General features: G+C 32.5%; 1 protein-coding gene across 1 annotated transcript in view; it reads left to right on the top strand.

Annotated features, from left to right (window-relative positions):
• LOC140434834 (pancreatic triacylglycerol lipase-like) overlaps positions 1-27840 on the top strand; it is a 148122-nt gene that overhangs the window by 107219 nt on the left and 13063 nt on the right. Inside the window, 7 exon segments of the mRNA XM_072523399.1 lie at positions 2892-3029; positions 8052-8139; positions 8199-8310; positions 8404-8504; positions 17423-17485; positions 17488-17625; positions 21249-21579. Coding sequence (XP_072379500.1) covers positions 2892-3029; positions 8052-8139; positions 8199-8310; positions 8404-8504; positions 17423-17485; positions 17488-17625; positions 21249-21579 — 971 coding nt within the window.

Genomic DNA, 27840 nt, shown 5'->3' with positions numbered 1-27840 from the left:
GTCCGCTGGTGCGATGCTATTTCTCCTATCATCGTCCTATCCTTAACAAAATCACTCAAATAGAAATTAGTTAAGTTTAAGTTTACATGTACAATGTTTTAGTAAACAAAATATATTTCTATAGTTAAAATTTGTGCAATTCTTATTTTCATTCAATTCCTTGTTCCTATTGTGCAATTTAATAATATTCATATCAATAAATATTCTACCGAGAAAAAGACGTTGTCACGTAAAATCTTCGCCCGTAAAACCGACTTTACAGGCAACCGATTTTTTTTTAACCTTCCAGCGATCGCGCGTATGTGGTAGATACACGGGTAATAGATTTAGTATAATATCTATTACCTACGCTGCGCTGCGATCGGGTGCTTTTCGCTATTCCTACTCCATTACTAAAGCAACCTTTCAGTGCGCAAATAACCTGTCAAGGGATAGTACGTTGCTGAGAATTTTCCATTTGTATTTCAGATATACGCGCGACTTTTTAGGTAAGTTTTTATAACATCTGTTTTTTTTGTTATAGTTACATTATTCTTATTGTAATATTGATAACATATTACTATTTCATGCATTTTTTGTGTTGAAAACTTTCTACGGTGATATAAGTGATCCGTATCTCTTATATACACGCGACCATTTGTGGCAATTAGTTCCATTTTGCTTATTTTATTTTAGAAATGGCGGATAAGAAAAGATTTTCAAACTCAATGATCCCACTGATATAGAAGCTGTTACAAATTTGATGTTTGCTGAGTCGGATGACGATATACGTATGGATGATAGCGATACAGATGAAGAGGAACATGTTTCGGAACGTAATGACGATTCTGAGTCCGAATTGAGTGATGGAAGTAATGCCGAAGACGAAGCTGACAGTTCCAACGAGGCTTATATAGCTCATCTAAAGAAAAATGGAAAAGTTTTAGACTTTAGAAAAGTTTTTATTTGGCAAAAAAATCCAAACAAAAAAAGTAAGCGACCACCTCGCATTATATTACTCCGTCTCCCTGGGGTGATTGGACCAGCTAGGAATCTCACAGACATCGTTGATATTTGAAAGTGCCTCATAGCTGATCCTATGATTGAGAGCATCGTGAACCTCACAAATAAGTACATAAGTTCTGTAAGATCTAATTATTGTCATCCAAGAGATGCCAGGGATACAGACAAACTAGAAATAACAGCCCTTTTGGGCTTGCTTTATTTGGCGGGCATTACCATGGTAATTGAGTTAACCTTGAAGAACTATGAAAAATGGATGATTTCAAAACAGTGATGAGTTGCTGTCTAATTGCCAAAAATGCTACTCGCTTGGGAAAAATGTTACAATTGACGAGAAACTAGAGGCATTTCGTGGAAGATGCTCCTTTATTCAATACATCCCCAAAAAACCCAATAAATATGGGATCAAAATTTATGCCATGGTTGACGCTCGCATCTTTTACACTTATAACATGGAAATTTATGCAGGGACTCAACCAGATGGCCCATTCTCCATAAGTAACAAACCACGAGAGGTGGTAAAAAGGTTGAGTTAGGTTGACCACTGACCTGACCTGACCACTGACCAAAAATTCCCTTTGTAGGAACGATGAAAAAAAAATAAGGCCCAAATTCCCATTGAATTTAAAGTTACAAAAAAAGCGTGAGCCCAATACCAGTATTTTCGGGTTTCGGAAGGACATGACTCTTGTTTCCTACGTGCCTAAGCGCTATAAAAACGTAATATTAGTTTCAAGCCTACATGATGACGCAGTAATCGACGCAGAAACAGGTGACCAAAAGAAACCCGAGATTATAACATTCTATAACAAGGCAAAGGGAGGTGTAGATACAGTAGACAAACTTTATGATTCTTACAATGTTGCCAGGAACACCAGAAGATAGCCGATGATGGTAGTATTTTTTTCCATGTTAAATGTAGCCGCGATCAAGTTATAGTTATATAATCTATTCCACCAAGAATAACGAAGAAAATACCTTCGACTACTTTCAAATGCTCTTGTTAAAGGACACGTCGAACGAAGAAACAATACTCCCTTCAAAATCTCAAAGCCAGAGCTCAAAAAAAAAATTTCAAAAAGAAAAGCAGAACTAGGTATCGAGACAGTACAGGAGGCCAAAGCAAGTAAAAGAAGATGTAAGCCTTGTCAAAATGATAAACGTTCAAGGATCACGCGCTTCAGCTGCGAAATTTGTCAGAAATTCATCTGTATGGAACATTCAAAGCATATGTGTCAAGACTGCAAAACTGCGATACAATAATATGTGTAATGTGCAATATCTAGGAGACATCTGGGATTTATGACACCGTTGTTGTTTTTAATGAAATTCAATAAAAAAAATTTAAGAAATACAGTGTATCAATCTTCCAGCGAATATATTTTGTATTAATATTACAATATATCATTACCTACATCTTAAAATAACTAATTAGCATTTAGCGTATCTAGGAAATACGCGCGACCATTCTTGTTGGTACAAAGGCCGCGACCGCTGGAAGGTTAATAAAAATTTTTCGTTCGTCGAGTTGGCTGGTACCTATCCCTAGAGGAAGAGCAGATATTGGCATAGGGTAAATTTATATCTTTGGGCTATTTTTTACCTATCAAAATTTCAAGCAAATCCATGCATATAAAAAGAATTCTGAGCCGAAAACCCTCATATCCTGGACTAAAATATAATGAATACTTATAATTATAACATTTTTTTCTCTAAAACACTGTTAATTTTCTTTATCAACATCAGTATTTATAAGACACAAGAGACACAAAAACAGATTTGGACCTAATATGTGTATTTTCTTGCGTTTTATTAATTTTTAGAAGTATATGAGTATATTATAAGTTCCCATACATTCATGTTTTAATAGATGTAATTGGTTGTTTTAGAAAAATTATGAGATGGATCCTGGCGAAATTCACATAATAGGTCATTCTTTAGGAGCGCATACAGCTGGTTATGCTGGGGCTTTAGTTCCGGGACTGGGAAGAATAACAGGATTGGATCCAGCTGAACCGTACTTCCAAGTAAGTAGTTTATCTATAGTAAAAATTTACATTAAAAAAAAAGTAATGCCATCGGTCTGGTAGTCAAGCGGGTTAGGCGGACAAAGCGCTTTCACTTCACTATGAGAGGTTGTAACAATCTACGCACCAATGTTTATAGCCAGTCTCAATCAACATGAGCTTTATTAAAGAACTTAAATATGTCAATTAGTGAAACATGATTAATATAATAATAATATGATTATTCCGTACTTAGTTAATGTACATACTATGTTAATAAATACTATATTATACCTATATTATAATTCAGGCATTGATTCAATTCCAGGTGAAATACTACAGTTACTAGGTAACAAAGGATTACAGACATATCTGTTCGAATTCAGGAAAATGGCCATCTGTTTGGTGTACCCCAATTTATATCCCGCTACACAAAAAAGGAACTACTACCAGATATGAAAACTACCGCACATTGTCACTAATAACACATGCTAATAAAATGTTTGCATTTTATCAAAAACAGATTAATACCTATCTTCATTACCAAATACCTCAGGAACAAGCGGGGTTTGTAAGGAGTAAAGGTACACGGGAACAAATCCTGAACCTGAGAAAACTCATTAAAATGTCTAGGAAGTACCTATGATTATATGCTTCGTTAACTACCAAAAGTAAGCTGGATAAAATTGTGTAAGCTGGATAAATCTGTGGTCCATTTTAATAGAAATGGGCACACCAATGCACCTGGTGACACTTATTAAAATCTGTACCAGTCCAATATAGTAACAGTACGACTAGATCAGAAGTTCTCAAACCAATTCAAGACCGACAGAGGTGTTAGAAAAGAATGCGTGTTGTCACCTGACTTATTCACCATTTATGGTGAACATGTCATGAGGATGGTTTTAGATGGATAGACCGGTGGAGTAACAGTGGCTACTAGGAAAATCTCTAATTTAAGATTTGCTGATACACTTATAAGCTAAGACAAAAATAATGGTGGTCGACAGATTCCACACTATTCAACTGATTAACATGTTACAGGAATACTATATCAAAATATTAAGATGAGACTGGTGAATGCTATTGTATTCTCAATATTTCTATACTGGGCAGAGACTTGCGCCAAAAAATTGATGCCTTTGAGATGTGGTGCCAGAAAAGAATGCTGCGCATACCTTGGACAGCTCATAAGACAAACGTTTCCATTCTAAACTAACTCGAGATTTAAAAAAAAGCTGTAAACAATATATGTCTGCAAGTTATTCTGCAATTTTTCGGTCACGTGGTTCGCAAAGGTGACCATAGTTTGGAGAGATTAATTGTTTCTGGAAACGTTCCAGGAAGAAGATCAAGAGGACGATCACCAACTAGGTGGTCCGACCAAATTAGGAATTCAGCTGGAAACTTATTCTGCGAAGCTCTCAGAGCAGCTGAAGATAGAGAAAAATTGTTAGGAATATTGGAAGAAATTACGATCCTCAGTAATGGGAAAACGACAAGAGAGAGAGAGAGAGAGAGAGAGAGAGAGACAGAGATAATTCAGTTATTGAAATTGAAAAGTTACTATTGAAATTATAAAATACACTTAACATTGGTTAAATTAAACATAAAGAAAGTAGTAATTTACTTTAAGACAGATTAAATAGTATAAATAGGTTTTGGAACATAAATCCCACTTTAAATAGACGAAAAAATACAGATAAAAACATTGCCACTTTCATTAATGTGAAGCAGAACTTTACAGAACTCGGAAGTCAAGAGTTGCAAATATAAAGAATTTTCTATGACTAGATGTCTTCTTCTTCTTCTACTTCTTGGAGATCTTTCGATCTGTTAAATTCTAAAGCTGCCTCTGGTTAATTTTCTGGGAGGTAGATTGCCAACTATGCCTCCATCTTTTAGGTGGTCTTCCGGGAGGTCTTGAACCGGGCGGGTTGTTTTCTAAGGCAATTTTTGGGATTCTATTCTCATCTCATGACTAGATGTAAGTAGCAAAATTGCAATATACGGGATATGAACACAGGGATATACGAAGAGTAAATAGGAATAGAAATGAAATAAATGACAATTAAAATTGAAGAATAATAATTAGACACATTAGACTTTTAGGTAGAAAGTTGAGCGCCAACTATTTTTAGAATAAAAATAGTAAAACAAAACCGAAAGTGAAAAAAAAATAAAATCAAAAGAAATTGAATTAAGTAATTATTAAAAGAGAAATATCAAACATGTGATGTTTATAACGTTACAAGGTCTAGTGGAGTGATGGTTCGTTCTCCGGCCAGGAAAAAAAAGTTTAACGTAGGTTAAAATCCAAATGAATCTGCAACTTAGAATATGCTGGTGTATCGGATCAAGCTATGGATAAGTATTACGGCAAGTGATGGTGACTTGCGGCTCGGTGTTGTTCACTCCATATACTCCTACAGGAAGAGCATATATGCTAGAAAAACCTATGACTTTAAAATATGATAAAAAAACCTTATGATAAAAACCTAAAAGATATGCGTCATTATAAGTTCAAAATCAGTGATATATGGACTTTTAGATAAGTAATGTACATTTTTTAAAAGCTTCGAAGGTAATGTTTAACTCAATATTTTTTTTTTGAGTGTCCCATTCATTCTGAATATTGGCAATTATTAGTACAATACGGACTGTTTGCGGGAATGCGAATAGTACAAAAATTTAAAACAGCTGCTGAGACATACAATATAAATATATCTACATCTACGACAAAATCTTTAGTGGTTATGATCTTTGAAAGAGAAGGTAGTGGCAGTTTTCATTCAACGTACAGACTTGATATGTGAATTTTGGTATCCGTTTTATAACCTGGTTATATTAACGTAGTATTATGTGTTGGGTTTCAATTTTCTGATAACCATACACTTAGTTTTTTTATATATTCAACGTGACTTCCCGCTCGTCGATGACTTGCGTAACTTTCTTAAGAAGTGCCTTTAATCATTGTATACTATACACCATAATATGGCGTCATCTGCATACCTACGAATGTTGTTAATGTTGTTAATCTGCGCCATTCACCCCCATTCCTTACTGATATCATCATTCAGATTAAACAGGTATGGTGCTAAATCGCACCTCTTTTATTCCTTATAAACTACAAACTATAAATGACTCAAAAATGGATTGAAGATACTCATGGGAATCATTCAATATTTCTTCTTTGACATTTTATATTAAAAAAATATTATGTTAAAATAATTCTAAAACAAAACCTTCTTCGAAAATCAGGATTATTTTCAATAGCAAGGAACAGTGCATAGTGTACTCGGATGATGTAGTGATACTAGCGAGAACGAAAAAACATCTAGTAAAATTTTTCCAGAAATTTAAAGAAGTGAAAAAATGTAGACTAACAATAAAACAAACAAAAACGCAATATATGGAAATGAAAGGGGACATAACAAATATCAAATATATCAAAATAAAAGAAGCAGAGAAACATGGGAAACCAACAATTACGGCAAACATACAAGCTTAAAGAGCTAGATGGCTTGGTCACATTACACGAATGTAAGAGAATTGAAATGTTAAAACAATACTGAAGGAGGGAGAAATGGGAAAAAAAAGAAGAGGGCATGCAAAGTCGTTTTTCATTTCTGCTCCCGATTGTCTTTTATTTGCTTTTCTACGCCTCTTGGATACCACAGTGTAATCCTAGTGGACCATCTATTGTCAGTTATTCTCGCCCCGCCCACTGCCATTTTAATGATTTAATTCTGTGGATTACATTAATGACCTTGATTTTCGGTGCATTTTATCCTTTTTCGATCTTCTTTTGTATTATCTAGCATGCATCTTTCAATTGATCTTTGAATGACTTTGAGTTTCGCTATTATATCTTTCTTAAATGTCTAAGTTTCGCAGCCGTATGTCATGATTGGTAGTATACACTGATCGAATGCTTTTTTCTTTAGGTAGAGTGGCATCTTCGATTTGAATATAACTGCTTTTCTACCAGAAGATATCCAAACCAGTTTCATTCTTCTGTTGATTTCCGGCAGTCAGGTTTATCTATTAATAATTATCCCAGGTATACATACTCGTCTACTGTTTCAAGTCCAGTGTTGTTTATTATTATATTATTATTATATCCTGGACATCCACTAGCTTGTTATACATAATTTTTGGTTTTGTCAAGTTCATTTTTAGGCCAATTTCATTGCTAGCTGCATTTAATTCACTTATAAATTCTTGTAGTTCTGCAGGATTATTAGCAATAAGCACGATGTCGTCTGCAACTCTTAGATGGCTAAGGTATTTTCCATCAATGGATAGACTTTTATTCTGCCAGTTCATTTTGCTGAATATATTTTCTACAGTTGCAGTGAAGAGCTTTGGTGATATTGCGTCTCCTTGTCGGACGACTTTGGTAGTGGGAAATTGTGGAGTGTTTTCATAAATTTTTACCTCAGCTTTTGCTTACCTGTATATATTTGCTAAAGTCTCTATGTATGGTTTGTCAATGGCTTGTTTGGTCAAAGGTTCTATTACTACCTCGGGATATATAGAAACGAAAGCCGTAACTCTACTAATTAGTTCTCAAAGCGTATTGATATGATCCAGGGTACTAAATCCACTTCTTAAGCTAGCTTGCTCTCTTGGTTGTGCAAACCTAATGCATTATGCATTTGTTAATCTGTTGTGATCTGTATATAATTGGTAGTAGACTTATAGGCCAGTAGTTTTTGACTGTTTTGCTACCTTTCTTGTGAAGGAAAATTATGTTTCATGTATTCCAGTGGCCTGGTATGCATCTTGATCTTAGACAGTTCGTAAATACACCTGTTAAGATTTTCCAGGTTTTTTTGCCAGCGTATTTAAGCAGTTCCACTGTTATGCCATCTATTACAGCTACTTCCGCTTTTTATTTTGTAAATGTCGATTCTAGTTCTTCCGAAATCACTTCTGGTACACCTTCTTGGTTACTGATTACTTCTTCAAACGTTTTACAAAACAATAAAAAAATTACTTTTTTAATAAAAAATAACATTCAAAATTTATTATTTGCAGGGAATGCCAGCACATGTACGGCTAGATCCAAGCGACGCGGAACTAGTGGACGTTATTCATACTGATGGTAAAGGAATCTTCTTTTTAGGTAAGTCTGATCAAGATAATTTCTTTAAAACTAAAGCATAAAAGATGGTTTTCTTCAAGGTTATGGAATGTCTCAACCTTGTGGTCATTTAGACTTCTATCCCAATGACGGTAAAGAGCAACCTGGATGTGATATTACCCAATCGCCGTTAGTTCCTTTGACTCTAATAAGGTAAACCAACAATGACGTTCTTGCGTAGAAAATCAAGTCAACACAACTGTATTAGACAATAGATAAATGAATAAAATGATAATTACTTTTTAGAGATGGTCTTGAAGAGGCTTCACGTGTTTTAGTAGCGTGCAATCATGTCAGGGCCATTAAATTATTTATCGACAGTATATCCACTAAATGTCCTTATATAGGTAAGTTGTCAGTAGATTTTTGATAGTAAAAATACCATCATATTTTCTCATTAGGTCATTTTCAAAAGATGTGGGTACCAATTTGAGTTTAATTAGTGTGCACATCTCATTTGTGCTTATAAATATTGGTGCTAATAAAGCGTGTCAAAATACACAAATATAAAGTAATTAGATTAAGTTTTAGTCTGTAAAATTAATATTTACAAATGTTATTACCCAAAATCAATATGTACAATAAGTTGGTACTTACCTTACCTAAAAATTCCTTGCTGACTGTTTCTCTTTATTTAACGTTCATTAAAAGAGGATGCGACACAAAACTACTTAATAACTTTTTGATAAAATTTCAGAAAATCACCTACTTTATTTTTGTACCTCACTTGATCTCTAATGTTTAATTGGGGCACAGATACACCTCGGTATCGGTAGTCGTTATTATTTAGCCATTTTATGCGTTTCTTATTTTTCTAATTAATCATCTCAAAGACAATTCTTAGAAACTCAAATCTCAAAGAAACTGAAAAAAAGAAAAATATTGATTGATGTAGAGCTACGAGCGGTTGTTGAGTCGAATGATTTTTTTTCCGATTGAGAATAAAAGTGTTATACTTGATTTGGAAATGTATTATATATACCTACATACCTACATATATATATATATATATATATATATATATATATATATATATATATATATATGTTTTTGTTGGATGTAATTTACATTACCTAACTGTAGAAGCTTTTTTTGAGTATTCCTTCTTCCACTTTTTTTTCTTTGCGTGTTAACCCAGTCAGAGCTTTCTTTTTCCAGTTACTGTTAGATACTGCTTCGTTTATTCTTAAAGGGTCTTTGACATTGAATATAACTGAGACAGAATTGATCAGTAAGAGATATATAATTTGACCAAAATTATCTTTTAAATAGTCTATACTTCATGGTAGTCATTCGTAGAGCCTGAAACAAATTCTAACAAACCATGACCAACAAATCTTTTATTTTCTGTGATATTAGTGATAATTAAATAACGAACCTTACCAGTTGTGAATTTTAATTCAGTAAACAAACCTTCAGTAACCGACGAGAAAATATGGAAAGAGAAGTGTCCTCTATTTTCCAGAATTCAAATTTCTCTTAAATACTCCACCAAATTATTTCTTCTTTCTCTGTAAGCATAGATATTAAGCACTCTTCTCCGAAACGAAATCTAATTCATGGAAAATTTTCCAAAATTTGTATGTTGTGTTTAGCAGTTTCGTCAAGATGAATGTCCAAAAATAAAGTTTGAACGAAATAGAAATCTTACTATAAAATAAAATGTATGCAATTTTCTTCAAATTCTTTGTTTTAAAAAATCGCCTATTTGCTGGGGTTTTCATCATGTTGATATTTTCGGAGCTTCTGCAATAGTTTCTTGCTTTCATTATTTTAAAAGTCTATAAATAGTTAGGTATTTCTTCGATACTCTAATGGTTGAATACTTATATAGAAACTATACGCCGAACAGTACTAGTGGGGTGTTCAAGTCCAAGAGCTTCATATACATGTAACACTAAAGTCTTCAAACGCACTGTTAAATGACAATTTAATTTTGGAAGAGATTAGGGACATTATACTTACCGTGTTAATGGCGATAAAACTGAAACTAAAGTCTCACCTTTATTAGAAAAGAACATGAGGGATTTATTGGTATTCTGTTTATATTTGGTACAGTTCAAAAATCAAAAGAACCAATTACTATATTATCAATTAAAAATATTTCGGCCATTTGTCCAAGGAATTGTGTCTCGATTAAAGGAAATACTATATTTTATGTGTTTTACTGATTTTGACACGAGAACAAAACAGAATTCCTTAACAATGGAGATCAAGCATCCTAATACCTCTCTTCAAAAAGGGAGACAAATCGGACCCGGAAAACTAAAGAGGAATTAATTTATTAAAGAAACACTAAAATTAACAACCAAAGTAATAACAAATAAATAAAATTATAATACTAGCAGAACAACAACAACGTTTTAGGTCGGGAAGATCATGCACCCACGCTATATTTATAATGAGGCAAGTGCAAGAAAAATCATTAAACTACAACAAACCGGCGTATCTATGCTTCTTGGACCTTAAGAAGACATTTGACCGGGTCAAATTAAAGGACGTTATTCACTTACTGTGAATTTGTGTTAGAAACAGACGTTGAGCGAGTAAAGGCAGTGAATACTGTAGAATCCCTGAATATATATATATATATATATATATATATATATATATATATATATATATATATATTCACTTATTGTACGAAAGAGAGATACCTTTAGTAATAATCAAAACAATCGAAAATATATACCAAAACAACACATACAAAACAACAATAAAAATAAAAGTAGAAGAAGAACTAACTGACCCTATTGAAGCTGACAATGGAATAAGACAGGGAGATTCCCTGAGTCCTCTATTGTTCAACCTGATTATGGATGAAATGATAAAAAACAAGTACTAAAAAAGGATACCAAATAGGAGAAAAACAACTTAAAATAATCTGCTATGGAGACGGCGCACTACTTTCTCAAAGTGTAACATGTTAATTTCCCCAAAGAAGACAAAATGAATAGATAGGTTAGATAATAGAGCAACTTATGAATGATATGATTATTATGAGCAAACAGAGCCGCAGGCTGCCCGAATGAAACAATTTGGAGAAATAAAAATATAGGGAAAGAAATGAAAGGCAGAATTTACAAAACAGTCATCAGACCAATAATGACATACGCGGCAGAAACAAAACCTGACACAGAGAGGACAAAAAGGATGGTAGAAACAGCAGAGATGAAAACACAAGGACTTGGTAAGAAATAGAAGAGTAGAATGGAATGATCATATAAGCCGAATGTCAACAAATAGAGTAGTAAAAGCGGCAAGAGACGATCAGTAGGAAGACCACGAGAATGACAACTTACTGGAAACACATTGAAAAACAGAGTCATGTCTACATAAAAAGAAGAAGAAACGAGGATACATACACTCATGGTGTAACATCTTTGTGCTGATAAATAGTTATTACCATCTTGGGGAAGAGCACCCTTTTAAATGTACCAAAAGGTAAGCTAGGAAAATGTGGTATCAAGACCTGAACATTTGCAAAATTCTTGTGCAAGTTTATTTAGGTGGGATATTTTTTGTTAGAGAAAATAATGGGCAATGTTTTATAATTAACGTTGTATTTAGGAAAAGAAGGCAATAAAACGGAAAATTGCTAGTGTCAAATGGTATTGCTTGATTTGGTCAGTTACTTACCTTAAGGTCAAGCAATAACTGCTGACAATTTTTAAGTTCAACATAGGTTGTTATACTTTTCGAAACAAATGTTTTTTCGTGTCGCACATTACTTAATAATAAAACTTTAAACTTTAAATAAAACCATATTTTCATATAGAAAACTGTAATCCAAATATTATATTACATTATCACAGAATAATAAATAATCAGAATGCCCACTCTGCTTGAAAAAATAAGTACGCGTATCTCGTTCGCGCAGACGGAATCAGCCATGTTTTAAACGGAACCAGTGCCGTTCAGTGACATTTTATGTGATGTGCATAGACAAATTAACCCGGTTTAATTTATTTACGACAACTACAGACATAATATGAGCTATTTTATTCGAACTTTTAGTTGAAGAATAGATTAAATTATTTCAAATGTACTCAATTATTAAATTACAATTCTGTCGTAGCTTGTCACAAATTTCTCAATTCGAGTCTATTGTTCCGTCTAAAACATGGCGTTCGCGTGCTGACAAACTTCAAAGGCGGCATCTGAGAGTGGGCATTCTGATTGTTATTTATTCTGTGACATTATAATAGAACAAAATGAACGGGTGGTACAATTGATAAATGACCTAGTGGCATTATTTTACCACCTATTTCACATAGGCGGTATAAATAGAGATAAATTATCTCGGCACCTACAACGACATTTTTATTTCTACTAATGATACGAGCAGTCCAGCGTGCTTCTGAGGGCACGTTAAGCCGTCGGTCCCCTTGGACTGGTGTACACATCGACACTAGCTACTTGAAACAGGGTTAAAAAGGCAAATGGCGCCGTAACCTGTCCGAAAGGATCTCCCCGGCAAAAATGCCATTCAATATTATTAATAATTATGGATAGAAAATTATCCAAATTCGGAACGAGTTCGTTTGGATAATAGAAGGCTACTTTATTGAATTGGGAAAAAGAACTGGGAGCAGCCTGTATAATTCACAGATACACAAATAATTTTCAGAGTCTAAATTACTATGTAAAAAATAATATGTAGGTAATACTTCTGGAATTATCAGCTTATGTAGCCGTTTCGATGGCTAATGAAACTGGCAGATGACATTTGTGATCTAAAAAGCACAAAAAATGCAGAAATAAGTGTTGTAGGTAAATGCAATAAGTGTTTATCAAATATTTTGTACTTAGGAATAAACCACTGTGAATTGTAATAATAAGTATATTTTTGTTTTGATTTGATGTCCCATTTTCAACCCGGAAATTGTTTTCAAGAAAAAATTGTGAAATATAATTATGAAAAATCAATAACCTATCAATGTCATTTCCAATTGGCAATGATATAAAATAAATCTTGATAGTTGGGCTTACTTGGACTTAGTCTTGGAGGCATCAACCATGTTTGCACTTTCAAAGCTGAAAGTCGTAAAAAGTGTTGTTATACCCTCGATTGAAATCAAATTCTGATCTTTCTGTGCCTACTGTTGGTTGTGTGTTATTAGTAATTATCTATCTTTATTTCGGTTTTCAAGCGTACACACTTATCCGGTCGGGATCTATGGAGTGAATAACACTCGTCTGGAAGCATACGACTCGTATGCTTCCAACTCTTGTATTAATGCTCATCCGTAAATCGATCAGATACAGCAGCGTATTCTAGCATAAGTAGTAGATCCGTAAGATTTGAAACTACTACGTTAGCCTTTATGTTTTTTTGCCAGAGTTTGAACCATCGATCCACTAGATCAATCACAGCGAAGTGAACGCGATTCATCCTGGCCCGCTTGGCTATCTAACCGTTAGTTTTGATTTTACATAATGTATATCAGACCTGTTCCTAATTCATTAGTGTTGGTATATTTTTACTGAAAACTTTTTTCAGTATCGGTAACCAGACCTTGCTGCATTCTATTGATGAGTTTGCTACACAATTTGCTTCATTTAGGAAGATAGGAAGGCATCCTTAATTTTCCTGTTTCTTTCAAAACGATTGATTGCTTTCCATTGAAGTGTCCTATTCCAGCAGCAATCAGCCATCATATGCGCATTCTATCTACCCTAGTATCTTTCTTTAAAATAAATTATCTGTAGGTTTAGAATCAAGCAATTCCGAAGCCTTCTTTAAAATGTTTAATTATCTAATAAGGTAATGTAATTCTCTATTAATAGTCATTTCTAGGATCGGTGAGTTTGCTTCAAAGTTACTATCAGCAAGCTCATTAGAAGATGTTTTAACATCATTCTAAGATCAAATGGGTCTTCTTACTGAATCCACTCGTGTAACTTATTATATGTCTTTTGGTTCCCATTTTAGTTTCAAACTTAAAACACTTTTTTTTCTGTTTTAGTTCTGTAGTGTTTTTATGTCCACTGGCATAGGTGCGAAAGACATGTTTTACGTACAACATGCGGCGGATAAATTTCATCTTGATCTAGATGAACACCAAAATAGGGCTTGAATTTCTTTTACGCAAACTCATAAAATAGTTTTCTATTCTCTTTTTATGCGTTAGCCGTATATAAAGTATGTATTAGCCAAATGGAATAAATTTTATTATAAGTAAATGGCAACGTGTTCGAAACAACTTTCGGATATACCGATTCGTATTTTTAGTTGCGCATTTGTTTCAACCAAAACTTTTTATACAGGGTGTATCATGTAAAAGTGATCGATACCAACTTTATTATTTTAAATACATTCTTTATGTTATTCAATTTTTAGATTTCTCCGAACATCCTAGACATATTTCAAGTACAATATGACAATATACTATACCTATCTTTATCTTTAACTGTTTCCGAAATATTAAGGAAATATTTAATATTTTTAGATTTAAAAATTATCATTAAAACGACAAAATTATTAATTTGATTATTTGATTATTAACTTGATTAATGAAATTCGCTGCAAAAATCATTCACTCGATGCACTCTTTATATTTCCCATTTAGGTCTTGATAATGAGAAAGTGAATAAAAACCATTTCAGTGTTTGTCTGGCTGCATGAAAGTTGTTATTAGTGTTGTCAGCAGTAGTTGTTATTATTCTAGTTGTTTGACTTTCATTTACTATATATTATTAGGAAAATGGTGCATTCAACAGAAATCGTCAAAATAGCAATTCTACAGATTATTGGTTACGAAGATAACACACGGGCACAAATAGAAGTTATTATTTCACGATATTTTCCAAATTTGCCGCTATCTCACAAGGGACAATTATTATAAAAATAGAAAACCGTTTCGTAAGCTAAGGCATGTAAGAGAGATAAAAAAAAGCAGCTGCCAATGTAGTAAATTATGACACCAAATTAAGTATAATGCTGGTGTTTTAGGAAAATCCGCATAGTTTTAGTTAAAAAGCAGCTTTAACGGTCGATGTTAGCCATTCTTCGATTCACAGGCCGACATGATTTTTGGTGTCTTGAGTTTGACATGTGTCCTTAGTTAATACGGGTACGCTGATTCTGAATATGAATTCGGTTTAGGCCCATCACTTCAAAATTTTTCACAATATTAAAAAACCTTGTGAGATATTATATACTAGCGCAAACTACTATTACTAACAAATACCTTATTGATATTTCGTAAATTACATTAAAATTATTATTTTAAAATACTTATATTTCGAAAGAAAATATTTTAATACATTGTGTTAATTTCATTTGAATGGCAACACTGCCGATGCCATCAACTTGACAGCATCGGTAGTTGTGTATTGCGTAAATAGAGTTAGTTACTAGTTGGCGATAGTTGCAGTAGCATTGAGTTGTATTTTGTTTTTTGAATCCCTATTCCTCTCCCTTATCTTCACACCATCCAACAGTAATCATCAGATGAAAGTTCAAACAAAAAAACCGATAAAGACGCATTCAATCCTGAGATAGACACGCCTCAAAAGTTTATCTAAGCTGAACTAAATGATTTAGTTAGAGACTTGGGCCTATCGAAGGATGTTGCACAAATTTTAGGATCACGACTGAAAGATAAAAATCTGTTGGCTCCAGGTACCTCATTTTCCTGGTGTAGGCATCGTGAAAAAGAGTTCACGGAATATTTTTCTCAAGAGGGCTTGCTGGTGTATTGTCATAATATTTCTAAAGTAGTCATGAAACTGGGAGGCGACTATTACGATTCCACATCTGGTGTCTTGTTCCAAAATGGTAATACTTATGCCTCAGTGACTGTTGCTCAGTCCGTGCATCTCAAAGAAACATATGAGAATCTTGAGCTGTTGCTTAATAAAATAATATAGCGAATGTTGTTGGCAACTCAGTGGAGATCTCAAAATAATATCAATTCTTTTGGGTCAGCAGTCTGAATTCACAAAGTATCCATGTTTTTTACAAAATTAGTCCTTTTGCCTCCTCTTCACATAAAATTAGGATTGATGAAACAGTTTGTCAAAGCTTTAGATAAACAAGATGACGTTAAATACGCGACAAGTTAAACATGTGTGCGACAAATTTCCTTCACTTTTTGAAGCTAAACTTAAAGAAGGAATTTTTGTTGGCCCTCAAATTCGAACTTAAAAATCAGACAGATTGTTCCAGAATACAATGACCCATGATGAATCTGAAGCATGGAGTTCTTTCGTAGAAGTCATAGACGGTTTCGTTGGAAACAACAAGTCTTCAAACTATAAAGAAATGGTAGCCAACATGGTCGAAAATTATAAAAAAACTGGGATGTAATATAAGCGTCAACCTTCATTTTTAGGAATCTCACGTTGATTATTTTCCCAAAAATCTTGAAGCTGTCTGTGAGGAGCAGTAGTTAAGATATAAAGGAGATGGAGAGATGTTACCAAGGAAGATAGAATATAAGAATGATGACTGATTACTGCTGGACCTTGAAGAGAGACTCGATCACAACAATCCATAAAAAGAAGACCACAAAACACAGTTTTCATGGAAAAAGACAACGGTTTTATTAAAAAAAACCAAATATTGTCTAACGTAGGTTATACTGAATTCTTTTTTTTTTTAAAACAACTTAATTTTCCAGTGTAATTTTGTATTAAATAAAGTTTTATTAAATATTTTCTCAGTATTTTTGGCAGTTTCTATGAAAAATTTAAAACACACGTTTTTTGAAAACCTGACGTGCTGGAAAAAAACTAAGTAAAGATTCGTGATCAGCACATCCTATTTACTATAGGACACCTATTAAACTTAAAACACTTTTTCATGAAAAAAAAAATGTAGACCTGTGATTCAAACAGTAGAAGGACCATTTTACGAAGTGGAAATCGAAACGTCAAAACGAACTAAAAATGTAATTTTTACTACAATCAAATTGTGATTTAATCCCATACACCTAAACAAAATTTAACTTAAAAATGCAAGACGAAAACAGTTTCAAAACTTCCACAGCAAAAAACTTTCTTAAAAGGTTTGTTCCTTTTTAATTGCAGTGAAATCTGTGTAAAATCCAATCGCATAAAGTTTCGCAGAATTTCGCTTTATCCAGTTGAGATTTTTATACGTTATAATATGGAGTTAATCACCAATATTTGCCTCTTGGACAGGATTTTTTTTTGAACAGATCCCGGTTTCACTTAGAATATAAAGATAAAAAATTTATCTCCATAAATAAACAATCTGATTCCAAGAAATATTTCTAATTTAGTATTGGTTTTATAGGACATCAATGCAAAACTTACGGACAGTTCAAAGAAGGAAGATGTTTTACTTGTAAACCTGGCTCAGATGTGCTATTATGGGATATCACGCTGACAGTACTCCAGGTTTATTAGATAATAATGAAATACAACCTCAATCAAAATTACAGGAAATGGTAGGATCAAAGTACTTTTTAACAACAGGCAAGGAATATCCATACTGTCGTAAGTAATATTTATTTCTCGCCTTACTTGTTTCTGCCACTGCTCACTAAACTAATATATATATATATATATATATATATATATATATATATATATATATATATATATATATATATATATATATATATATATATATATATATATATCTAGAGCTAAGATTAATACTATTATAAGAATTAATATTAAACTTAACAGTCTTCCAGTAAACCCGTGTCGATTATCATTGCGCCAAGCTTTCGACATCCTCTTTGGTGTCTTCTTCAGGGCTACCGTCTCAGTTCCTCGAGCCGCCAGACACTACTACACTGATCACTAACCAATGCATTACTGCGTTGAGAATTAAAGAGACAAATGGTTTGTCAGTTCGCCGACGTTTTTTTGTTCCTAACAATATTTCTTTGTTGATTGAAATTCTAAAATAGTTTTTAACATAGCCTTTACTAATTAATTAATGTTCATCTGTCTCGCCTTACTGAGAAAATTCATTGTTCATTAAAATTTGGGTTTAAGAGTAAAGCCACGTAGTGTAAGTCGTCCGATCAAAATTTCTTTTTCAAGGTATTTTTTGTTTGTATTTTTAATCTCTATTTAATATCTTGAGGTAGATTTCTTTATAGCCCCAGAGCATGTACTTAAAAATATCTTTTAACGCCTGAGGAAATAGTTTGAGTAAATCTGCACATATTGCTTTTTATTTTTTATGTTTTTCTTTTGGTTTTTGTTTGAGACCTTTAGCCACGTAATTACATATAAATATTAGTACTTATTCGTTTATACATGATAGTATAGGGAGAACAATTCATACTCAGGGGTTCATCAGAGCGACTTCATTATAACACAAAACAAACCACGGATAGTTAGGTGGAAAACATATAGGTACACATACCAAGGAAATATGCATTCAATCAATTTTTCAATCTCACCTTTAATTTAATTTTTTGCAGAAATATCATTAGTTTAAAATTTTTTGTATTACCTTCACTTATTCTACATAATATTATATTATTATTAATATATATATATATATATATATATATATATATTATTAATATACATACTTACTAGTGCATTAAGTTTACGGAAGTATTTAAACCTGCGTTCAGCATATCTTCCGGTAGTAGCCACGTTTATATTAAGGTATAGTTGAAGAATATGTGATTTAAATCAGCTATGCTAGTCCCACACTGCTCACATCGGCCTGTTAGGAGAACTCTGATTTTGTGTAAATACTTGGGTAAACATCCATGATCTACTTTTAATCTTAAGATTGTCGTTACTGTGTTTACTACTTAGCGCAATTTTCTAAAATTGGTTCACAGCTACTGTTGGTTGCAATTTAAACAAATTAGTGCCTGTACTTTCACCGAACTGAATTCAATGTCTATCCCATTTAAATTTAATATTCTGTTTAACATATGCAAGGATATCACATGTGTTAAATTTTTCAATCAATATAAGCGGGTCCTTTGGTGGATTTTTAGCTATTGAGTCAGTAATACCAGTTAGTCTACACATGTCTGAATGTCCCTTAACCCATACGAATTTAACATTTTATTAAGAAGCTGACAATTGTAGCAACTGTTGAAAAACTTTTAATATGAATATATTGCTGTTAATTGTGACTTTAAATTCAGTGGGTATTGATTGCATTTCCACAAAGCTAGTTAAACATACGAGGGTGTACATTATTCAACCGTTAACTGATTTAATAAATAAATCTGTAGAGATGTGTATTTTTTCCACTGATTTGAAAATTGGTATCGTTTCCCCAATATTTAAAAAAGGAATCAAAACTATGTTAGAAAATTATAGACCAATTACCGTACCCACTGTCTTGTGTAAGGTTATTGAAAAATGCATTCATAAAAGGATGTTGTCATTTCTTAGTAAATATAACATAATAAGTTCATATCAAAATGGGTTTCTTCCAGGTAAATCAACCGAGAGTGCATCAACAACATTTTTTAAATTCATTTATAGTTCATTAGATCAAAAGAAATTTGTTGGAGCCCTCTTTTTTGATTTAACTAAAGCTTTTGACTCTATAAATTTAAATGTAGCAATTTGTAAACTAAACGGACTTGGATTTCGAGGTAATTTTTTAAAATGGTTACAATCCTATCTAGAATATCGACAGATGTATGTCATAGTCGGTCATTATCAATCAGATTTGTATGACGTTGATCTTAGCGTTCCACAAGGATCAAGACTGGGTCCTTTGTTATTTCTTTGTTATATCAATGATATGCCTAAATATATGAGTACGGAAAATATTTTTTTGTATGCTGATGACACGACTTTGGTGGCATCTGCAGAAAATGCTGAGGAATTGAGGTTAAAACTCAATACCTTAGCCCATGAGTTTACGTCTTGGTGCGAAAAAAACTCCTTAATAGTAAATTCGAGTAAAACAGTATGTATGCAATTTTATATAAAAACTCCAATAAAGGAAAATTTCTCTGTCAAAGTCGACAATGATTTTATCACTTTATCTGACACTACAAAGTTTTTAGGACTACATCTAAACAGTAATATGAGCTGGGAGGTACATATTAATCATGTATGTTCGAAAATTAATTCTGGATACTATGCTCTTTTGCAACTCAAATACTTATTTACAACGGAACAGATACTTACTGTTTATTACGCTATCATCTATTCACATTTGTCATATAATATTGTTCTATGGGGCAGTGCAACAAATGTCTCGAAAGTTTTTATAGCCCAAAAGCGCATAATTCGCTTGATTTTTAATTTACCATATAGACATACGCGTAGAGAGCATTTTAGAAAATATCAAATACTCACTGTTCCCTCAATTTTTATATACAGAAGTATTCTGTATACAAAAGCTAATATCAATAGATTGAAATCAAATTCAGATGTACACAATTATCGTACCAGAAAAAAAAGATTTCTTTAGGACTCCTAAACATTACACTTCTATGTTTGAAAAAAACCCTGATTATAGCGGCGTAAGGTTTTTTAATCAGCTCCCATCCAAATTAAAAAGTGAAGCAGATAATGATAGGGCATTTAAGAATAAATTGAAGACTTATCTCATCGAGTCATGTTTTTATAGTGTCTCGGAATTTATGTCTTAGATATGTTGTATGTTGTTTCTATATTTATGTGTATGTTTATATTGTATAGGTAGTCTTTAACGTTTCTTTTTACTTTGACATGTCCTATATTATGTAAATAATCTGCAAGGATGAATAAAGTTTTATTTATTATTTATATAAAGTTTTGTAAGGCATTTAATACTTATAGTTTACACATCTTAAATAGTTCCTAAATCCTTGAGACTATTGTGACAAAATTTAGTTTGTTATTTTTTTATGTTGCAGTTGCTTCCTTTTTAAACGTTTCATTCGTGCGAGAACTATTCTCCATGACTCTTCTCCTCCTTGAAATAACTGCCAGAGATTATTATGTTGTACGAATTATTAATTAATTAGCCTCTTAATTATCTGGCTTATTATGTCTTCTTTATAGCTGCTCTAGTTATGCTGTAAGGATTTTTATAATTATATGCTATAATTTTTTTTAAGTAGTGTATATATATCAAATATAACTAATCAAAATTATATTTTGTTTAATTTGAAATTATTTTGCTTCAGATCGTATGTATCGAATTAGCACAGAATTGGCACATCCTCCATTTGCAGAAAATTGGGTACAAGGCCACCTTAAAGCATCTATCTACAGTCCATCAGGTGTAATACACGCAGAATTGACACCATCTGGTGATATGAAACTAGAACATGGAGCTACATATACCACTGTAATATCTCATCCTGTCGATCTAGGTGGTAATGTTAGAAAAGTCGAACTTAGTTGGGAATATGACATGAATGTTCTAGAACCTAGAACATTATGTCTATTTTGGTGCAATGATCATTTATATGTAAAGAATGTTCTGGTAGAAGAAATGGAGATGCCAGGTAGAGGGTAAGTTTGAACGTCAGTGGTACTAAAAATACCATACTTAGTAAAAGTTTGAATTTAAACTTATAGAACTGCGTTATTTTAATAACATGTAGCTTATATCTGGACAAAAAATATTAAAAAAGTATTAAAAGGGCAAAACTCCATTTTCGTTGTTTTGAGTATCAAGTTTCAAAAAAAGTAAAATGTCAATTTTAAATGTGGGTAAAATCGATTTTAGATTACTAATAACGAAATTTCAAGTAAAATAAAAGTAGTATTTTTTTATTACTAAATGTTGTGTTGTCAAATGTTTAGTAAGTTTGAATTTTAAAGGAGGTTGGCTCTTTAAAAATTAAGATATAGTAATTTTTCTTAGAGATTGGCCCTGGAATAAAATAAGTATTTTGCAAAATTCGTTTATTTACGTATTTAAAAAATAACATAGCTTTCTGTAAAAACAAAATATTTGTAGTTTTACTGTATTTCTTCCCCTAAAGCAGGATAGTCATCGGCATCTAATGTCGAGGAACTGTTTAAAATACGTTTTGTTATGATCACTAATGTACATAGCAGCTTTTTAAATCTTGTTCTGTTGTAATCTTTCTCATTTTCTGTAAGGTTTGTTTTAATATAATATGACTTAAGGCGAAGATTTAATCGATCACACTTCGTACATGTATCATTTGCAGGATGATGAAAAGGATGATTAAATTCTTCATTCAATATTTTTCTGTATTGAAATTCTTTGAGCGAAGCAACTTTCATTTCTTTGTAGTTTTCAGTATAAAGTCTATAAGTACTTGAAATATTTAAATCGGGGCTAAGATACTGCCTAGAAGATTTTTCAACAGAATAGTGGCTGGAAATATGCTGGAAAACTTCTTATGTGATCGCGAACAATATCTTTCAACTGTTCAGCAATTTTGGGTTGGTTTTTATGCATTCCTCTTCCATCTGGTAGACATAGCCCACCATGGGCTACTACTGTTCGATTTCCGGTAGAACCTTTTAAAAAATGTTTCCTAGAAAAAGATCTCCTGTTTTCCATTTTCTCTGGTGCCAGCCTTTGCCTATCTTTGAGTTTTTCTTCCACACTTTCCGCTAACGCTTGATCTTGAGCGTGTCTACTTAATTAGTAAAATCGCGAAACTATATTTTGTCTTTGAGCATTATCAATCTTATCCTAACACTTTCACTTACAGTGGCATGATGACTGTAATACTTTAGCTTTCTTTACCCTCCCCTTTTTAGTTTTATATTCCTCGCCTTTACGTTTTTGTTCCTGTCTTTTAAGTTGCTTCCAATCTTGAATACATTTCACTCGTTTCCTTGATTTATTTTTTTCCACTGTAACTATTAAAATAGGCTAATCAGGGCTACCTATTGTATCTTGTATACAGTTTTTTGACTGATCGATCGCCGAGTCCATCGCAATATTGTCAGATGCCAGAAATTGCATATCTACATCTTGTGGGATCATTTCTACAATAACAGCAGCAGCAGCATTATTACAACCAGGCTGAGTAAAAGAAGTTAATATGGATTTTTCAGTAGAATGGCCCAACCCATTTTTTATATTAATAAAACAACGCAATTTGCATACCTATTTTTTTTAGTACTTACCATTTTCGTTTCTTTTAAGGTTATGCTTTTGATGATACTAACTCAATAAAGACAAAAATGGAGTTTGGCCCTTGTAATACTCAGGTGCAGATATATTCTATAAGGATTTTTATTAAGATTTTGAATAAAACCTGCTCGACCACAACTTAGGGAAAAATTGGGGAAACTTCCTATAGACCTTTACCTAAATATTTATTTGTTAATATTTATACATACGCGAAATAGAAGAGGATGTTCTCCATCTAGAGGTATAAAATTTTTCCTCTTTTAATCCATATTTATCTACTTTTTGAAAGCTTTTGAAGCATACTGCTCTAATAAACTTTCTTTGCAGAAGAAGGACAAACGGAGATTGCATTAAACTGATATTAATTTGTTAAAAGAAAATAATATTGGGAACATAGCACGCGTAACAATTATTGATAATAAGTATAAAATTGAACATGATTTTTGTGAATAGTATTAGCTATGTATATGACACTGTTATACTAGCTAGCAGTTAAGTGGGAATCCAAACAGAAGGGATGTTATTCGTTTGAAAATATATATCAAAAACAAACACAATGATTATTTCCAAGAACAGAAATGTGAATTCTAATAAACAAATATAAACACAAAACTCAAAATTTATAACAAACAAATAAAATAAGTAGAAAAGTTTAAGTATCTAGGATGTTGGATAAAGAAAAATTGAAAACAGAAATATTTCTTAGAATAGAAAAGGCAAGAAATGCATTTCTCTGAATGAAACACCTGTTCAGGCGTGAAGCTTCTATTTTCTTCAATATTTTTTCCACTCATCTCTGTTTTAAGTCTTTTCCTCCCAGTTCGGTAATCTTAGTTTTCTTACATCGGTTTAAACCCCTTCTAAACACTTCTTTTTTGGTCTTCCTCGTCTGCGCTTTCCACCTGCTGCTCCTGTTAATACTTTTTTTGCATGTCTCTTTGTAGACATCCTGTAAACATGTTCCATCCAACGTGCTCTGTGTGCTTTTACTTTTTGTATAATGCTTGGTTGGTTGGATAGTTAATTGTAGAGCTCCATTGCTTCCTTGGTTGTTCTTCTTCTCCATACGCCGTCATTGTCCTTTGTTCCTCCATATATCTTGCGTAATATCTTTCTTTCCGATCGTTCCAATTTCTATGTATTTTTCTGTCTTAACAGCCAAGTTTCGCTGCCATTATATAACCGAAGGTTGCATAATCGTTTTGTAAATTCTGATTTTCGTATTCCTGGATATTAACTAAGATTTGATCAAAGTGTTTAGTGCTCCTACAGCTTTACTTCCTTTAGTAATTATTTTTCTAATTTCAGTATCTTCTTCAGCTCTATTTGTAATCGTCACTCCAAGGTATTCGAACTGATCCACTTTTTCAAAACAATATTCTCTACTTCCACTGCTTTTTCTTATTTTATCTTCGGGCTCTATTTTCTTTGCTCTCATTTCAAAGTATTTTGTTTTCTTTTCGATTATACATAGTACGAAATTTTTAAATATTATTTTCATTGTTTTTAATGTTCTTATGAGTTCTTATTTTGATCTCATAATCAATGCTGTAATAGTAATTTACGTAACAAATTCCGAAAGTGAAATTTTACGAGACGAGTAGGAAGTTTCCAGGGCGAGCCGTAGGCGAGTTCTGGAATCCTGCGAGTCTCGTAAAATTTATTTTGGATTGTGTTACGTACAATATTTTTTCTGCAGCCGTTTTTTATGTTAAAAAGAATATATGGATAAACTTAACTCATGAACTTTTATTAAACACTTTAAAGTTACTCTCGTGAATTCAACATTAGAAAAATCTACTTATGAATATTAATAACACAATTATAACAATTATTTACATTGATATTGTTAGGAATATTAATAGAAGTGGCAGTATTGAAATTAGTGTTAGACGTATCAGTACTTTTACTATTTTTTGAGATATTAACTTGGTTGCGGCCATTTTCAATCTGTGAAGCTATGTGAATTTTATTTCTTAAAGAATTTTCTACGTATTACTCTGCTACATTAGTTGATTTCCATCCCCCATGTCTTTATAAGTTTGTTATAGTACCACCACTATCAACCAGTAAAGTGGCTGAGCTCCTTCGTAGACAGTACCCGGTGTATTCTTTGGGATGCGGTAATTTAATAAATTCAGCAATAGTGCAGGCGATTTTTCCAGAAGTGTGAATACCAATAGGTTGTATAGTACACCTTTCATTTTTGTAATCTACAAATAATCTACGATGCGGTGTGTTTGCTTGTCGTAATGACAAATATTTTCTCTATAAAGAAATGTTATTTTCTCCAATAACCACAAAGGTTCTTTCCATGTTCGTTATCTTATCTTCTATATCATCTAAACTCATTTTGCAAAGCTCCTCACAACGACAAGCGCCTACTAAGCCAATTATTAATGCAACCTAAAATTTACAAAAAAAAATAATGAAAAAAAGGGAAATTAGATTTAATTATATAACCTTTGTCATTAAGTAGATCTTATCTTCAGCTTCTGATACAAATTTATCTATTTCTTCTTTATTCAATACTTTCGATTTTTGTGGTTTGTAGCCGATGAATTTTTATTAAGGAAAGCAATAACTTTTGGATAGCGGCTTATATATATATATATATATATTATTTTTAATGTGTGGACTTAAGCATCGAGTAATTGCTCCAAAGGCTTGATGGCTTCAATATATTAGATTTTTCCATTAGATATGCAAGAATGACTTCTTCATTTATAGTATGTACATTTTTATCATTGCTCCATTTTTGTAATAAATCCAAAGACCAATTCATACTTCTTTCTTGACTTTACCGGCAATAATCCATAAATAGCGGCTTTAGCAGTTTCCCTAATCTCATCTGGAATCATTTCTGCTTCACTTTCACTGCTGATTTCCATTTCTTGGAATTGAAAAAGGAAAAACTGAGCGAAAACCCACGAATCTTAAATGACAAGCGTTGTCATAATAAAATACAAAGTTGACTTAATTGTCAAAGCCGTTACCTAGCTACCCAAAATCGTCCCGAAAGTGAAACAATTAGTCCCGAAAGTAGTTACTTTCGGTACGAGTTGTGTAAAATGGTACTTTCGATTTAATAAATCATACCGAAAGTTTTATTTTCGGGACGGCTGCAGAAAAAATCTATAACTTGTTGTCTCTTGTAGTATATTATACAATATGTCTCTATACCACTTTGTCGTAGGATAGCTTCTAGGATAAGCTTAAAGTTGTGGACAGTGGATCTCCTTGTCTTAATTTCTTCCTTACCATGAAAGTATCTGATAACCATCCTTCCAGGATCACTTTATTTATTGTTTCTTTTAAGGTCATCTCCACTAAATTAATGAGTTTGGTAGGAATTTTTAACATTAATTACTATTTAAAGCCACAATTAAAGGTTAAAATACGTTTATTAACGTTTCAATTTCCACTTCGGAAATCTTTCTCAAAATACAAACATTAGTAAATTAAATAAATTTTGTTTTTTGTTACTTAGTGAAAAATTCTTCTAATAATTTAATTTTATCTGACTCATCTATATTGACAATTCAGACATACATTATACATTTTAAAGTAGACGACTTTAAAATGATATGGACAATATTGTTGAGTTGCGTTCCTGGGACGACTTTACTTATAAGATAGTTCATTCGATTACATGAAATCAACTTTAACTTGAGAATATCCGTCAGAAAAGATCATAACATGTAATTCGTCTTTAAAAAGACAAATACATGCCATGATGACAGTAAAATTCTCCTGTTAGTGATTCCATAGTAAATTATGAGGGAAAAACCAGGAAAAAACCTCATAATACTATCCCGACGTGGTAAGTATTTGATCGTGCATTTAGTTTACCTTCAATAAACATCAAATTCCGATTTTATATGTTTGATATTTAAAAAACATAAATGATGCATTCTCTATTATGTTACTGACTTACCAATACTGGTATTTTCCTTTTAATAACTTCCTCTTTCAATATGGGTAACCAGATCCTACTACATTCTGCCGAGGAATTACATGTTATGATCTTTTCTGACGGATATTCTCAAGTTAAAGTTGATTTCATGTAATCGAATGAACTATCTTATAAGTAAAGTCATCCCAGGAAGGCAACTCAAAAATATTGGCAATATAATTTTAAAGTCGTCTACTTTAAAATGTATAACGTATGTCTGAATTGTCAATATAGATGAGTCAGATAAAATTAAATTATTAGAAGAATTTTTCACTAAGTAACAAAAAACAAAAGTTGTTTAATTTACTAATGTTTGTATTTTGAGAACGATTTCCGAAGTGGAAATTGAAACGTCAATAAACGTATTTTAACCTTTAATTGTGGCTTATTCCCATTTAAATAGTAATTAATTTAAAATGCCACAAGAAAATAGCTTCAGAACAATATTAAGAATTTTTAACAGTATAGGTTTTCTCTGAATCGTATGCCTGATTATTAAAGTCTATAAACACAATATGTAAACCAGATTTTGTTCGTAGCTGTTTCGTGACGACGTTTCGACAAGGTCTCACTTGCCATTGTCAAGTCAAATCGTAACGCTTCTTGCTGCTTTTTATAGTTGAAGTTAGTTGAAGCACCAGCAAGAAGCGTTGCTATCTGACTTTGCAATGGCAAATGCGACCTTGCGGAAATGTCA

The sequence above is a fragment of the Diabrotica undecimpunctata genome, chromosome 2 (assembly GCF_040954645.1).
Source record: "Diabrotica undecimpunctata isolate CICGRU chromosome 2, icDiaUnde3, whole genome shotgun sequence".
Lineage (NCBI taxonomy): Eukaryota > Metazoa > Arthropoda > Insecta > Coleoptera > Chrysomelidae > Diabrotica > Diabrotica undecimpunctata.
The sequence above is the reverse complement of the archived record's forward strand: the minus strand, read 5'-3'. Positions and strand labels throughout refer to the sequence as shown.